Raw genomic sequence first — 16,478 nt, 5'->3', positions numbered from 1 at the left:
GGCCTCACGTGGATTGGGTTGGGTTGGGGGTTTGTACTTTTGGGGGTTGGGTTGGGAGGGCAAGAGGGAAAGGCAGGACGGGAGAAGGATTGCGTCTGCGGGCATTCCGCAATCCGGGGGGGACACCACGCACGCACATGACCCCGCGCGGTCACATGCGTCACTTGGACCTCAGTCGATACCCACATCTGCCCCCGATAAGCTAAGGTAAGGTAGGAAGGGGGAATCCTCTCTTACTAACGCGCCACTCCTGCGGCCGAAGACTGCCTGAACGACATGGTTGGTAGGAATTCATGTGAAGTCTGTTTGTAAATGAAGTCGTGATGACGGAAAATAGGGGACAACACAAAAGTAACTGAAGTCGTCATCAGCAGTCAACGCAGTCACTTGGCATGGATCTTGTAATGACACTTTTTTGCGGCTTTTGAAGTCCTTCTTTTCCTATCTAAGGGGAATTCAATCCCTGGGTATTATTCGTGACTACTTGAATCATTAAAGATTCGCCAGTGAGTGCAAGTGAAATCCTCGGTCTTCCCAACCGAGCAGCAAGTTTTCCGCGACCTAAAAGAGGAGGACATCGACTCCCTTTTCCTGTAAAATCCTCTTCCCCGATGTTGCCATTCACTCGACTCGCCCCTGACGATCCACCACAAAAGAAACCGATCGTTACGCTCATACAAGTACAAATGCTTACAACAGTGTGTGATGCCAGCCCACATGCTAACTCGAATGCTAATGAAGAGATAAGAAGGGGAAAAGAACTGCGTCAGGCGAGGCCGAGAAACTTCAAAGCCTTGCGGCTGTTGCCCTTGTTGCGAGACTGCTGGGGAGACTTGTTCATAAACATGGGCATCAGACGTCTTTCCTCGAGGTCCAGATCGCTCTCGTAGTCCATATCGACGGTCAAGACGGATGCGCCGTCCCCCAGAATCTTCTTGTCGGCTCTTCGAGACTTGATCCGCCGGGTCTTGATCGTGTCTGCAATGGATGAAGGCCGACCTGACGTCTTGATTGAGGCCGACCTCTTTCCCGTTCTCCTGCTGTCCGAGGACGGCGGGGACATGGGAGGGCTGACGGGCGGTTGGTTGGGCTGGGGGAACGGAGAGAAGTTGCGCTTGTCCCCAGGGTTGAATCCTTCCTCAGGGAGGTAGAATTTCGAGACGTTGATAAGAATCTTCCACACCGTGGACATGAAAGTAGAAATCTCGCTATCAGTCGCCTTTGATGTCAGGAGGAAGTTGGCCTTTGAGACTGCCATGCCATCGCGTGACGACGATGAAACACCGGTGTTTGAACCCTTGGATTGAAGGGATCCCGAGCTCGAGGCCAAGTCGCTCTTGTTGGAGATACGACCGACAGAGCCGCCGCGGACGTGGGTAAAGGGGAAGGGCTCCTTGGCATCGGCATCGATGACTTGGGCAACCTTCATCAGGTCAACGCCAACAAGCTTCTGCAACGCGAGTACAGTGGCAAGATGATCGGGCGGGTAATCCAGAAGGAGGAAGCGAACTTCAGAGTGAGCGGCGAAGTACGTCTCGAGGTGAGGGACAATGAGAGTTGCCAAAAGATACGAGTTCGTGAAAGGGTTGTCATGAGTCTGGTTGGCCAAAGGCTGAGCGGTGAATGACTGCATTGCAGTTGCGATGAGGTATCTTGGGTCATTGTTAGATGTGTTAACCAATCAACTCAAAATACAACTTACCTGAAATCCAGCTTTCCAGTCCGGGAAATACCATTGGACTTAGTACCCAGCTTCTCAAGCTGACTCGTAATTGAAGAGACAAACGTCTTCTTGACCCCCTTCTGTGATCCAATGGCTAGGATCTGGTCGATTCGGTGGTCATTCTTCCTAGGGCTACCGCCCGGATCCACGTCGCGGAAGATGGGTTTCCACAGTCCGTCCATCTCAGGAAGAAGGGGAAAGTTGAACTGAGAGAAGCCTCTTGCCTTTGGGGGAAAGTAGATATTCAGAACAGAACGCAGTGAATTCTGCATCGCGACAGCTGTCTGGCAGTGAACGGTGTTGAAGTCATGGAACTTATCCTCTGGCTCCGAGACCGTGGGCGGCGGCGTTGCGGCAGGTGTTGGAAGAGTAGATGTTGTAACGGTGGTGGACACGGGATGGAGCTGCTTTGGCTTGTAACCCGAACCCCGGTAGGAGAAGGGATCGTACTCGTCCGCGTGAACGCTCTTCGCAGGTGTGAAGTCGGCCACTTGTGACTCTCCCGCTTGCCATGTAGGAGTTTGCGGAGCTGATACATCGCCGTCGGTGACGGAAGTGCTGGAAGAAGGTAAAGTAACCGGGTAGGTGCCCTCTTTGAAAGCTCGAATCATGTACTCTAGGATCGGGTCGGGGCTGTCGTCTTTGAAGTGAATGACAAGATCCTCAGAAAACGGAAGCACTGGCTGAAATGTAGGATCCTTCACGACAATCTCCTCGGCATCGGTTCCTCGGTCGACGTATTTGTTCTTCGTGTTCTCAGGCTCCTCGAGTGCCTCGCTCTCCTTGGGACTCGGGGGAGGTGGCGGCAGGGTCTTATTCAGTCTCGCCGGCCTCACATATACTGTTTTCGGTGTTGCGACTAGCTTGGCCTTGCTGTCCCGTCGCTCTGCGTCTTCAATAAGCTCAACAACCGAAGATCGACGGTGGTCAGCGGCCTTCTTCTTTGAAGCGGCGCTGTTCTTTTCTCTGAGGCGCAGTAAGGTGTCCCGATAACGTGAGTTGCTCCGGTGAAGTTGGTCCACAGAGTGAGATCTTGGAAGAGACCTGGCGGATGAGGTTGACTTCATTCGAACTATTGATGCTTGCTCGATGATAATGGGCTCTGTTGAACGAATGCTAAACATATCAGAGCGCGGAGACGCCACATCGAGTAGGCCGGGAGGCTTCGGCAAGGGCGACGTGAACGGATCACCAGTCTCATATGCCTCACCAACGCAGCTTGGAGAACGAGGTGGGGCCGGCGCAACTGACTTGTTGTCGAAGTTGAAGTCAAGAGCTGCAAATTTCTCAAGCTCATCGAAGTTTGTGATGGCCAGCCTTGACGCTGGGCTGTTGGTCTTGGGTGCGTAGATTGCTTCATCCTCCTCGGCGACGGTATCCTCGTCAGACTGGCCTCCAAAGACGTAAAATGGCGCCGTGTCACCAAACCGGTCCGCATAGCTGTACAACGGTAAACTCATGCTCCGTGGGCGACCAACGGTAAGGTCGATGTCGCTGTTCGGCTGAAGGTTTTCAGTCTCCCGGTCTAGGGCATCAGCAGCTCTCATAGCTCGGGTGATGGGGTCTTCGACGACATCCTCTGTTGTGTCCAAGAAGGAACCTCTGGAGGCGGCAGGATGCGCGTCCAAGCCGGCGACGCCACCCTTGACAATCTCGTTAAAAATTGCCTCGGCCTTGGAGATATCGCCATTGGTATCGTTTCGGGAGATGGCTCTGATGCAGACAGTTTGCGCACTCGGGGTGCCTCCGTTCATGAAGACCAATCTCTTGCGCTTGGGGGTGGACTCAGAGAGAAAGACCAGGGCTGCTTCCCTTCTCTTGGCGACAGCATTGTGAACTCTCTTGATGAATTTCCGGGCTTCGAATGGCTGGTCGGGGTCTTCAGGCTCGAGAAATTCCTTGACACTGGGGAGAATTGCGATTTGCGAAGATGTGGGTAGCAGGCGCAGCTGGGTTGAGACGAGGTCGATGGGGCCCTCGAAGGCCACGAGGCCACCGTGATATTTGGTAGGCTCGGGCATTGGAGCAGGATTTCGCAGGACTGGCGATGGCGTCGAAATGGTTGATGATGAATTAAAACACTGTAGGCATTAAATGCGGGTGGTCGCAAGGTGGTTGAAAGGTGGCCAAGGGCAAGTCGAAGGAGACCAAGTGGAGGGAAAAGGTGTAGGCGAAGAAGGTTGGTTGACGAATGGAAGGAAGGCTCGATGATGTGCAACCAGTTGCAGATATCTCACACTTTGCCGCTACAGGACCGGGGGATTGGTCGGCAACCGCAGCGGTAGCTCCAATGACCAGAAACGAGATATGGTCGGGTTGAAGATGGAGAAGCTCAACGGTCATCTAATCTGAAGAAAGAAAGATGAGGTGGAGGACATGGGGAGGAAAAGAATGAGAGATCGAGCAGAGCGGACACCGGTCCAAGCCTTTTGGAAGTGGCTTGATCTACCGAGCAGGTGTTCCTGATTTAGGGAACACAAGGAGAGGATTAAACAAATAGTTCGCGTTTCCGGGCTGCGCCCCAAGCCGCTAGACTGGTAGCGATTGGGGAGGCTGCCGAGAGCAGGACAGGCAGTGTGGGTGATGGTGTAGAGCGAGGGAGACTCGGTGTCTGAGATGTAGTGGTGGTGGTGGTGGTGCTGCTTGTTTGGTGATGTGTAATTATTGCGGGTGGTCTTGGTCTTGATCTTGTCCGAGCCAAGGCAAGCTGGATGCAGATTTGTTGACGTGGATGCGGATCTTGGATGCGGTTGCGGTCGTGTCGGAGTGGGATGGGAGCGGCTGGCGGCAGCAGATGGGCGAGTGTCTAGCCCAAGACGGTAGTGGGTGCTGAACGAAATTAAACGGCGTCCTTGCTTGGATAGAATACGGATGCGCGTGGCTCTGGCAAGAAAGCAGATTACCAGGCAAGGCAGGTGAAGCTCATGCCCAGCGTGTGAGAATTAAAGGCAGGCTGCCGTGGGCAGATGAGGCACTGCAGCAGAGCTCTACTAGCCTCCGCCCTCACGCGCCCGGGACACGAATCCGACGCTCGAGGACGCGCAGTCTGGGAGTGAGTACCTTACTTAGCACCCAAGGTACGTGAGATATTGCAGCTTGCCCACGTTTGGGAGCTTGGTAAGACCAGAGAAGCTAAAATGCAAAGCAAAGCGAGCAATCGTGCTGTCCGCGGGACGGCGGGACATGCATCCACACAAAGCTGACTGGTGTCAGGGCCGGGGTGTTTGGACGAAAAGCTTCGCACTAAGACGTCGGGGTGGGATAAGATGGGGGACACTCCTGGTCGTTACGCATGGCTTGAGGCTACCAGATAGCGCATGACAGGGGCGCAGAATGCGACAAATAGCAGAATTTTGCTTCTTCGTTCGATTCGATGCCGGTGTCTCGCAGGAACCAGTCCGTCGGCTTGCCAGCACCGGGGAACAATGGCACAGGTGTTTGACAGTTGTGCAGGCCGCCGTCACTTGCATCATGATCGCCAACGTCATGTCGCCGTTTGACATGGTTCTCGTGAGGGCGAACGAAGGAAAGCGTCGTCGTCGCAGAGAAATCGACACCGGTTAAACGGAGGCAACATCGCTTGCAGAAGGCGAGCAGGGGGTGCGACTGGGCGAGGGTACGACTAGTTGGCGTTGGACAAACAGAGTTCCATTGGCCAAACGGAACCTACCAAAGCACGAGACAAGAGAAGCTCTTACTTTTAGCAACTGGCAGAAGAGAACGAACTGCGAAATGCCACAAGTCTCGTCCCGTGAAATGAGAGACCACAGTGCAGCCCGTGCAGCAAGCACCTCACCAACTCATCTGTCCCTGTTGAGGGAGCGGAGGGTGAGGTGCATGTCGGATGGCTTGGGAGGCTGGAACAGGGGAGACCCTGAAGCGGCACCATCATGACGGGGCCGGTTCCAGGATGGGGGTGCCTTCCTCCTCTACCTACTCCTCATCCGCCAACAATGTGAAAGAGGACGTGGAAGGAGGAAAGGAGGCGGCAGGAACGCGGCTGCTTCGACTGGCGGGATCAATGGGAAGGTGGCGCCACATCCGGCAAGCAGGGGCGCCTGGTAGTTAGGTACCTTAGGTACGTACCGATCTTACGGATACCCAACCTTGTGTACGGATACCATAGTAGAGGGTGCGAAGGGCCAGGGTTCAGGGTTCGGGGCGGGAAGGCGTCCTGCGATGCCTTGTGGACTCGAACTGGGGCTTGCTGTGCGGGTCCATTGATCGGCGCAGGCAATGGAACTGGGAAGTCGGAATGAAACATCCAATCGGCAGCAGGGGATCTGGAGCTCTCCTCGCTGTTTGTTCACCCCATCATCACTGCTCCTTCCCGTCAGCTACCCGCTTTCCTTTCATCGCTTCTCGCCTGCTACGTACTACGGACGGTCCCTGAACATATCCTACCTACCTCACTGATGAACAACGACAGCAGCAATACCACGCTGTCAGTCAGGGGTCCCGTTGTGTGAGCCCTTGCAAGTCCAGGGCGAGCCGCCTGGAATCGTCTCTCTTCTCTCTTGTCACCGGAGCTTTGACATTTGCAAACAGTCGCCGTTCGAAGCTCTCCAGAAAACGGGCAAATTGAGCCCTTTTGGGAGGCGGCACAAATTTCGCATAGGTTTCATCCTGCAGCCCCTCTTCTGCGCCGCCCGCCGAGGTCACAGGTGCTGCTGAAGACAGTGTGAACGGATCCCACAGTTACGCCGCCAATCCAACTTTATCTCGAATCATTTACCTCTAGCCGGAACTTTGCGCCATACTACCCAGTCAGCACCTCCACCATTGCAAATCCAGCCGCCAACGCGACCAGTCCCAGTTTCCAAGCGTTTAGCCGAAATCTCCCTCTCTTGCCCTCGAACCCCGGCTTGCCGCGTCTCTCACCGCGAGGAAATGTCACGGAGATTACTCAACATCTGTGTCCTAAAATACGAGCCTCCGCGAGGGCCACCACTATTGGAAATGCACGGTCGCGTCTCCAGGTTGCCAGGTCCAAGTCTGGAACCGAATTCTACACACTACCGCTTAGAACTACAACCTTGCGCTCCATCATACTTGTCATGGATCGATCGCGTACCCGGGACACTTCCTGGTCTTGGTGGTTTACGACCAGTTCGCGAAGGCAGAAAGGCAAATACAGCTCGGACGCTGTCTGACGTTACATAGCACGAACACCAGGCAAAGTCATAATCCTCACTCACACCGCATCTGGAGCTTAGTCGACCCATCTGCTTCGGTTACGCACCTGACGACGCGAACGCATTCATCTCTGCTTCACCTGGCACCCTCAGCCAGTCACTCGTCTTACACACCATCGCAGACATTGCTTTTCTGGGGCTGTCAGACCCTGGGAACACGTCCTTCGCCAGAGAGGGATCTGCCCATGTACACTAGCGTCTCTCCACTTTCCAGCTGGGCGGACGATCGATCGTCCAGAATCCACAACTGACGCCTTTTCACTTGCCCTGTGCCCTTGATCGCCGGCAAGGAAGTCGTTGAAAGCCCCCTTCCGCTCAGCGTCTTGCGGATCCCCTTCGCCCACGTCGTCAATCCCTGCCCTTTGATCCAGTTTCTGCGGCAACACGATTTCGTCACCCAAGAGGGCGGTGAAGGGCTTGAAACGGACTAAACGCCTTCTTTGTTGTGCGGCAGCCCAAGTCGTCGAGATGGAGGCCTTCGTTACACCGTTTCCTTCGACCCGAACCACGCGAGGTTGCCCTAGTCTCTTTGGTTTCCCCCAACACGTTTCCTTCACGGCGGTTTGCGTCGCCTTACAGGACATGTTCTTTGTGTTCGCCATTTCTGCAGGAAAATTGTCCGGCGGCTCTACGACCACACGAGACGCACAGGCACCTGTTGTGTTCGCAGACGCTCACCGCCGTCGTCCGTTGGTACCTGCCTTCGACGCCCAGTCTCCATCAGATCTTACATGCAAACGCACAGCAAAATGTACGCTTACGTCCTCAAACCGAAAGCCGTTTGCTTGTAACCGCTACTGCTGTGTTCGTTAGGTGGCCGAAGCATGGCATCACGGCAGTGGGAAGGGTCTGGATCCCCAGCTGCCCGTGCGGTCCAATAGGCGAGAAGCGGTGCTTGCTCTCCAACGTCCGTGGTCGAATTTCGCGGCGGCCGAGACCCATCAACTGATGTTTGGCAAGCTTCACCTGTAGACAGAGATGTCTGTTCACGCTGTCAGAAACACGAACGAGCAACCTTCCCAAGCTCGTTGCAGGAAATCACCCCCACTTCTGTCACTACTTTGCCCCTATTCTGTGTTCACCGAACGACAGGCTCAAGAGCATCTGCGGCATCCCGAATTCTGGCCAGGATGCCCTTGAAAAAGCAGATCAGCCGGCCTGTCGGTGAAGGGCTTTTGCTGAAAACTATTGCGAACTAACTTCTAGGGCCTGGGGGCCACGGGTGCTCGCACTGATGGGTTGAACCATCAACGCCACTCATTTCTCATTATTAGGGGCTTGCAACTCATCCAACCTCTCGGACAGCCACGTTGGCTAGAGTAGCACATGCGTCTCCTGGAGCTCTTGGTCAATACTGAAGTTGAACGCCTTTGCGGATGACCGAAGCGTGGCTACGGCAGCGGGCTGTGGGACTTGGTGCGAAGCCGGCCTTCCCCGGGGATAAGGAGCTTGTCTCTAATCTTTGTCGGCCGACCCGGAGCGGCATCAGAGCAGATGACGCCTCGTAGATAATGTTCCCTGCGCTGCGTGGGGAATGACCCATGTACTCTGTCCGTTGGGCTTGTCTCGGCTGGGTGATGAATTCTTGGGCAATCAGGCCAGAATTAACCAAAAGAAGCTTCAGAATCCAAAGTCCTTACCAGTGGACTGAACCAAGATCACTGAGAATTCCGGCGATCTCCATATCAACAGATTCGGCCACACGCTGGCGACTAGACCCAGCAATAGGGACAATCTCCAGTAGGAACTTGATACCTTCTCCTTACTGGCTTGGACTGCTGCAATTACATCAATTGATGATCTCAGCAAGCCATCAGACCGGCCTTGTGTCAATAACAAAGCTCGGCCCGAGACACGGCACTTACATGTGTCGAGAGTCACATCTCAACATCTCAGAGGTATACATCGTCACGCAATCATGCTCTCAACACGCGATGAAGGGCTTCCATCACGTCATTGACTCAGCAAACACTAATCATCTTCCATCAAGGCAGCCAGCTCAGCCTCCTCCTCAGCCGTCATCAGGCCCTCCTGCTTTTCCTCCACCTTTTCCTTGCCTTCTGCCGCCGCCTGGATTTCCTCCACAACGCCGTCCAGACCCTTCCTGTCAAGCGGCCATGTCCGCAGCGTGCAGTCGATACCAACACTGCACAGGACGTCCTGCCTTCCCGGCGACGGGTCTCTCAGCACGATCAAGTCCGTGATCTCGTCAAAGTGCGCGTCAATGGAGGCGTAGAGCTTCCCCGACGTACGGTCCCAGACCTTGATGACCTGGCTGATGCCGCCCGTGACAACCCACTCGTCCGTCAACGCGATGGCCCTGACAAAGTCACCATGCTCGAAGGCGTCTTCGGCCGTGAAGCTCTTCTCTCTCAGCAGACACTTGGCCGTACCGTCCGCGCTCGCCGTCCACAGGTCCACCTCGTCGCCCGTGACGTCAAAGACGACTTTATAGACGCTCGTCTCGTGCTCCTCAATCGTAAGCTTGTCGTCGGCGCCCTTGACTTCGGTAGGTAGTTGCGAGGCGCCACCAAGGCTGACCTTCCACCGGCGGATGTGTGGGTCACTGCTCGCGCTCACAATCACCAGCTCCTCCCTCGTGCTGAGGACGGGGTCGACGGCGAGGGACTGCAGCGACATCATGCTCGCCCCGGACGCCGAGTCTTGGAGCGTGTGCAGCTTGCGCCCGGCTTCCACGTCCCACACGATGATCTTCTTGTCGGCCCCGCCGCTGACCAGGACGTGCTTATCCCCGATCTTGCCGGTGACGACCGCCTTGACGAAGTCGGAGTGTCCGTCGTAGCGGCGGAGGGGCTTGCGGGTGACGACGTCCCATGACCACACCGCCTTGTCCCAGCTTCCGGCGAAGAGAATGGAGTTGTCCTGCCCGCCGATGGCGAGGCACGTCACGGGGACGGAGGGACCGGTATACTTTGCGGTGGCGGTTCGTGACTGCCCCTGGTCAGTCTTCCATGTGCCTACTTTCTCACGACGTGGTCGCGACATGGCCAGGGTGTGAGATGATGTTGCAGCGCTGAGGACGTACTTCGGTGTCAACGCGGGAGACCCTGCCGCCAGACTCGGCCGTGTAAACTGAGTTCGCCTTCTTGGGATCCAGGATCACGGCCAGGACTTTGGAGGTCATGCGGAGCGGGTTGCCAAACGTGTTTTCCTCCTTCTGGGCACGCTGCTGGCGCTTGGCCTGCTGGGCGCTATTATTTCTTTAGGAACTGGTTCCTTCGTGGCAGTGAAGGCGGACGCGGCACTTACTCCGTCTCAAAGAAATGTTCCTGGTTTGATGACTCCATCTTGGGTATTTCACTCCTTTTTCACTGGTGACTGATAATACTCAAATGGTGATCCCGAACTTGGATGTTTGGTGAGATGCTTTCCTCCCAAGATCGCAAGAAATATGAGGGGGTATAGAAATGAATAAGAACAAGTCGATTATCGGTGCCTGATCGATACAAGTCCAGACCGCCCGATCCCACTCACAGTCTGTATTTCTCATCAATTCGGATGCCTGCGATGTATTTCTGTGGACGTCAAGCCGCTGTCCAGCTGGCACCAGACGGCCATCATCGGCAGGGTACGTACTGCTCGATGGCGGGGGATCCATTGGGCCCCTGTCAGTTGCTAAATTGATTTCGCGCCGGGAACGCGTTCAGACGCGACTTTCTTCAATGCCGCCGTCCCACCACCGTCACCACCATCGCCGAACCTCGAGCAATTATCTTGAACCGATACTTGAAGGAAGACTACGGCGAAATCAACCTGTCCCACGAAACCCTCCAAAATTTCAATGCCAATAGAACAAACGAATGCACTCCAACTGAGAAACCACACACACATACAATGTCCTCCTCCGTCGCCCCAAAACCGCGGCCCCGGCCGGCGCACACCTCGGGCACAACCCGCCTGGCCTACACGCCGTCGGGCGCGCGCCTCGTCACTGTCGGCTCGAACAATACGATCCGCCTCTACCGCACCCACCACGATGGCGAGCCCTACAACATTGACGAGTGCCCGGAGCAGAACTGCGCCGTCGCCGCCGCGGACGACTTCTTCGTCGTCGGCTCCGAGGACGGCACCGTCAGCCTCTACAGCGTCGAGAACACCTCCTTCGAGCGCTACCTCGTCCGCACGTCGCTCCCCGTGCGGGACATCGCGCTGTCGCCCGACGGCAAGTGGTGCGCCGTCGCGAGCGACGAGCTGACGGTCAAGGTCGTCGACACGCAGGACAACTCGCAGATCCGCACGCTCAAGGAGCACGGGCGGCCGACGAAGCATCTGGCCTTCGACCCCAAGGGCGGCATGCTCGCGCTGGCGTGTACGGACGGGGTCATTTACGTGTACTCCCTGACGGCGGACACGCCGGAGCTGATCCGCAAGGTGGACGGCGTCCTCGGACCGTTGGAGTCTGATTCAGAGAACTCGGCCAAGATTGCGTGGCACCCGGACGGGAGGGCTTTTGCGGTGCCCACGCCGATGCACGATGTGCAGGTGGTGTCCAAGAACGACTGGGAGAAGCAGAGGACGTTTCCGAACGGCCACCTGGGCGACATCACGGCGATTGCGTGGTCGCCGAACGGTGCCATGCTGGCCACGGCGGGCAAGGACGGCAAGCTCCTCATCTGGGAGACCAAGACGCAGAGCGTGATCCAAAAGTTCGATTACAGCAACGTCATCGACATTACGTGGCATCCAAAGGACAACCTGCTGTCCTTCACAACTTCAGACGGCGAGGTCTACATCTATCCCAACCTCATCACCGAGCAGTTTGCTGGCCTGTTGGCCCTGCCGCGCCAGCCTGCACCCTTCATCCACGACCCTCTTGCCGAGATCTCCAACAACGCCAGGAGGCCAGAGCCTAATGGCAAGGCGGGAATCCCCTCGCGACCGAGGCGTGATTCGCTCGGCAGCTTGGACTCGTTCCTGAACGGCGCAGATGGCTACGATGATGGGGATGATTTTGTTGTTGACGACGACGGCGCAGGCTACTCGACAGGGAAGAAACGGCCTCACGAAGGCGGCGGCGACGGGGAGCGCGCAAACAAGCGCCGTATGATGGAGTCAACGCTTCACGAAGCCTTCCAGCCTGGCTCGACACCCTGGCGCGGCAACCGCAAGTATCTTTGCCTGAACCTGATTGGCGTCGTCTGGACCGTCGACCAGGACGGCCACAACACTGTCACGGTCGAGTTCTACGACCACGAGCTTCACCGTGACTTCCACTTCACAGACACCTACCTGTATGACAAGGCGTGTCTGACAGAGCATGGCGCCCTGTTCGCCTGCCCTCCGCGCGACGATACCCCCGCCACCATCTTCTACCGCCCGCACGAGACATGGACACAGCGGACCGACTGGCGCACCCAACTGCCCAAGGGTGAGGCCGTCGTCGCCATGTCCCTGAGCGACTCATTCATCACCGTCACCACGACGGCAAACTACGTCCGCATATACACCCTCTTCGGCGTGCCGTACCGAGTGTACCGCCCCAAGAGCACCCCCATGGTCACCTGTGCCAGCTGGCGCGACTATGTCATCACAATGGGCAACGGCGCCGTCAGTGCGGACGGCAACGCCCGCCTCCTGTACACGATCGAGAACATCAAGCGGGACGAGATCTGTCAAAACGAAGATACGGTCGCACTACCCGATGGCGCGACGTTGCAGAGCGTCTTCTTCTCGGACAATGGCGTGAGTTGCAGCATGCTCAATACACACCCCTTTTTGGCTCCTTCGGATATACTGACAAACACCGACTCAGGATCCTTGCATTTATGACTCGACGGGGACGTTGCTCACACTGCTGCACTGGAGGAAGCCGTCGCGCGCTTGCTGGGTTCCCCTCCTCGACACAAAGCTTCTCCCGCGCCTGGCATCTGGGCGCAAGACGGAGACGTACTGGCCCATTGCCGTGGCCGATAATAAGTTCCATTGTATTATCTTGAAGGGCGGGGATCAGTATCCTTACTTCCCCCGGCCCCTGCTTTCCGAGTTCGACTTCTCCGTGCCCATCAGCTCCGCCCCGCTTCCGGTGCCGGATGCAAACTCGGAAGAGCAGCAGGAGGACGACGAAGACGAATCCCGCCGCGAGTCGCGCAAGCTCGAGCAGAAGCTTCTCCTCTCGGGCGTGCAGACGGCCCAGCTGCGCGACCTCATCGACCACACCGACTCGACGCTCTCGCAGCGGGCCGGCCTGGCGCGCCTCGAGCTCGACTTTGACAAGACCCTGCTCCAGCTTCTGGCCATCGAGTGCCGGGAGGGCGAGGAGCGAGGCATGCGCGCGCTCGAGCTGGTGGGTCTCATGCGCGATCGGACCGGCCGTATGATCGAGGCGGCGGGCAAGGTTGCGGAGCGGTACGGGCGGTCGATCCTGGGTGACAAGATCCGCGAGATCGGAGAGCGGAGGGTCAGCGGCATGGACCTCGACGACGAGCTTTAGACTTGTTCCATCATCACACACCCCCACGATTGGGAAGAGGTAGTAAGGACAACCCCCGTCGTCTCGGCTGCCGGGGACGGCGGGTTTCATGGTTGTTTGGATGGGGGTCCTTCCCGTCTGTACATGTAGTATATCCCGCGGAAAGGTAAGAAGAAAAAGGTGTTTGGACGATGACATGATCAGACAGCATGTGGCCTGCGTTTGTCTTTCTGGGTGTTGCGCGTCAATGACTAGCTATTGGGCGCGCTGGCGTGGTTTGGGTCACCGTCGTGTTTCTTGTCATGTTTATAATGTGGGAAGACCAATAGAATGAATAATGTCAAGGAAGGATGTCGTTTGGCGGTGCAGGGACCTTCGCGGGTGCAGCGTCGTGCGGAGATCTGTCCGGTCGAAATCGAGTGCCACAACATGCCGCGCGGGAGTTGGTGTGTTGCGGTTCATCTCCAATACGATGGCTTTAAACGTTCCATGGGAGCTCGAGCCCGAGGGACATCATGGCATCCATGCCTCGCGGACTTTCCGACAGCTTGTCTCCCTGCAAGGTGGTGAAGGTGGTGGTTGTCCTCTCCGGCCGTATGGGGAAGTCTTGAGCTTCCCAGCTTTTGACGGCATAACATCTGACTTGGGCGGTTGCATGAGACCAAACACGCGCGAACCCGGATCCGACGCTCCTCCGTCAAAGTAAGTTGGGAGCTCCGAAGAGACCAAAGCGGCTCAGCATCAATCGGGACATCTTGGCAGAGGGGGGCCAGCGTGTTCACAACGATGACATGAGATTCTTGTAATTTCCATCTGCGGACGTATCTCGGCCCTGCAGGTTTTGGAAGTGAAAGAGTGTCGTGTGGTCTCGTCTCGTGTCGATCACATTCGACGTGCCTCGCCCTTGGCTCGGCCACCACTTCGGCCCCTGTTCAATGGTACCCCCTTGCCCATGGTCTTGTTCGGGAGACCCAGCCGAACTTTGACAACATCGGATCCGGGGGTTACAGGCATCGCGGAAATGCCAGACGGAACAGGCGTCAAAGTTCCGCGGCCTCATGCTCCGGTCGACATAACACAAGAAAGACATAGAACCGCAGTCAGAGCTGGCCTGATGGCTCTGATTTCACGCAGCCGTGGAAGCAAAATCAAGGTTCTGGCGGGCACACCGCTGGTACCTTACGGAAAGTCGATGCCGGCCGCATGCATGATTTGATTGCAATCTGCCCTCTGCGTGCTTCTTGCAGAACCGGTATGAGACGTTGAGTCCCCGAGGCAGGGGGCGGAAGGATGAACAACCATATCCGGCATGCGACGTGGTGGGATCAAGATTTAGAGTTCAATCGAACGGGGTGGATCTTGCCAGTGAGCTTCTACAAAGCCAAGTGTAGGTTGTTGAATGGGCGTTTTGCGCCGTCAAACCCCATCTTATGCCTTGAACGGCGATAAGGCAAAGACCGAAGCACATGCGACGAATGGTGGTGGCTCGTCAACGACAACAGACCGGACAGCGAGCCGGGCTTCAGGGTTCGATGCCACAAAGAATTATTCGAGAGCCAACAGGGGCCACTCAGGGGGAACCAAACTTCTAGAAGGTCGAGTCGTCAGCAGTCGGAGAATGTTACATGGCTAACGCTTCCTGGCAGAACGCCAATAAGCGAGAGTTCGCCGGAGCAGGATCGCGTCGCATCGGAAGCGGATCAGGCAAAAGACTAGGAGGCGTCTTGAAAAAAGCCCATCGCAGGTTGAAGATTTTGTCGGATCGACAACGTCGACGTGCGCGATCCCAGCTGCTTTAGCATTTCCCATTCAGTGGTGCCTTTTTTTTTTTTTCCTTTTTTTTTTTTTTTTTTTTTTTTTTTTTTTGGTACCACCCAGGCGAAGGTCCCCTTAAAAATCTGTAGCGCTGGATTTCTGGTCACCGCACAAGGCCAGGGCGGTCCCGCTGAAACATTGAGACTGCGGTTCGCTCGCTCAGGCCGCCATCCACAACTTTCTTCGTTTGGGGTGAAGTCCAAATGCTCAATCAAGAGGATGCGAATGGCTCCTGAGAACGTGTTGGAGGCTGGACGGTCACGTACCACCATTCCTCGTGAGGGTAGTCCGACGTGATGCTCATTCCCCAGCATATTCCCGTTGACGTGTCCATAACAGCGAAGTCGATGAAGAGAGTAGGGATGAGTATGCATCGAGCAGCTGAAATACCACTCAGAACCTTGTCCTGGCGAGATGCAAATCTCAGAAGAAAAACCAAAACGAGGGGGGCAAATGGCAGGCTAGCAGCTGAATGAACGCCCCAGCAGGTGTCCGAAAAGGAAGGTATTCGCTGGCAGCCTTCGAGGCAATCTCTGAATGGTTTGATCGGCTCGGCCAATGCCAGCTCTCAGCATGTGATGTGAAGGTTGCTTTTGCTATAACTCGGTGGAACACACGAGATGGTCGGATGCAGCGCGATGAACCACATGCCATGTGGAGCCCCTGCAAGATGCCTTGTTGAAGGTTTTCTTGATCCCGACGCAAAAGACGTTCTCGCTGCAATGTTCGTTCTTGGCTACGGATGTTCTCATGATCCTCGAGATTTGCAACCGACGTCGTTTGGCTCTAGCAAGACGAGCCAGAGAGTTTCTGCCAACATGTCCACAAGTCAGATTTGGGCATATGTCGTCGTCTTAACTCCGTCCAGGGGCAGGGATTGTAGGGGAAATTCAGGTCTCTGCTTGACGCTATGGCCGTTGCTCTAGGTTGGCCCTCGCCGGCCCGGTCCATAGGGAATAGCGAAACTGAGTCTTTGCGCATCAAGACAAGTAGAGAACTAGGGTCGTTCCTGTAGCTAGGCGGCTCCTGTCAATTGACTTGTCTGCAGTCGGAAGTTGTCCACATCCGCAGTCCCCTCTGCCCGGAAGCTTTCCCCAGAGCGCAGCCGTGGATCATGGTCGTTCCGGGCAAACACGACGCGTCGGGGGAGCTCCTCGCGTCTGCACGTCAACCCTTCTCAGCACAACCTTGGGGGTTCGAGAAGGCTTTCTTCCCGAGTACTTTCTTTCCGAGTGCAAGGGCCTATGGGTCGGCACATGTTTTCCAGCCGCTTGCTGCGCTTCCCCATGCCTGGTCTGATTCATCGATAATTGAC

The 16,478-nt window shown here is 56.2% G+C and overlaps 3 protein-coding genes across 3 annotated transcripts; 1 reads left to right on the top strand and 2 right to left on the bottom strand.

Annotated features, from left to right (window-relative positions):
• Positions 1 to 766: 766 nt before the first annotated feature.
• On the bottom strand, positions 767 to 3,744 carry CGCA056_v003084 (uncharacterized protein; the record flags this gene model as incomplete). Its single annotated transcript, XM_037318341.1, has 2 exons — positions 767 to 1,652; positions 1,703 to 3,744. 2 exons carry the CDS (start codon positions 3,742 to 3,744, stop codon positions 767 to 769), a joined length of 2,928 nt encoding a protein of 975 aa, XP_037182576.1.
• A 5,145-nt stretch (positions 3,745 to 8,889) lies between these two features.
• Positions 8,890 to 10,226, bottom strand: CGCA056_v003083 (putative WD repeat-containing protein; the record flags this gene model as incomplete). Its single annotated transcript, XM_037318340.1, has 3 exons — positions 8,890 to 9,870; positions 9,965 to 10,130; positions 10,189 to 10,226. The coding sequence occupies 3 exons, from the start codon at positions 10,224 to 10,226 to the stop codon at positions 8,890 to 8,892; spliced, it is 1,185 nt and encodes a 394-aa protein (XP_037182571.1).
• A 547-nt stretch (positions 10,227 to 10,773) lies between these two features.
• On the top strand, positions 10,774 to 13,369 carry mcl1 (Minichromosome loss protein 1; the record flags this gene model as incomplete). The annotated part of the gene is made up of 2 exons (XM_037318339.1): positions 10,774 to 12,621; positions 12,692 to 13,369. 2 exons carry the CDS (start codon positions 10,774 to 10,776, stop codon positions 13,367 to 13,369), a joined length of 2,526 nt encoding a protein of 841 aa, XP_037182570.1.
• Between the last annotated feature and the right edge of the window lie 3,109 nt (positions 13,370 to 16,478).

This window comes from Colletotrichum aenigma (genome assembly GCF_013390185.1).
Source record: "Colletotrichum aenigma strain Cg56 chromosome Unknown KSG_Cg56_contig02, whole genome shotgun sequence".
Taxonomy (NCBI): domain Eukaryota; kingdom Fungi; phylum Ascomycota; class Sordariomycetes; order Glomerellales; family Glomerellaceae; genus Colletotrichum; species Colletotrichum aenigma.
The sequence above is the reverse complement of the archived record's forward strand: the minus strand, read 5'-3'. Positions and strand labels throughout refer to the sequence as shown.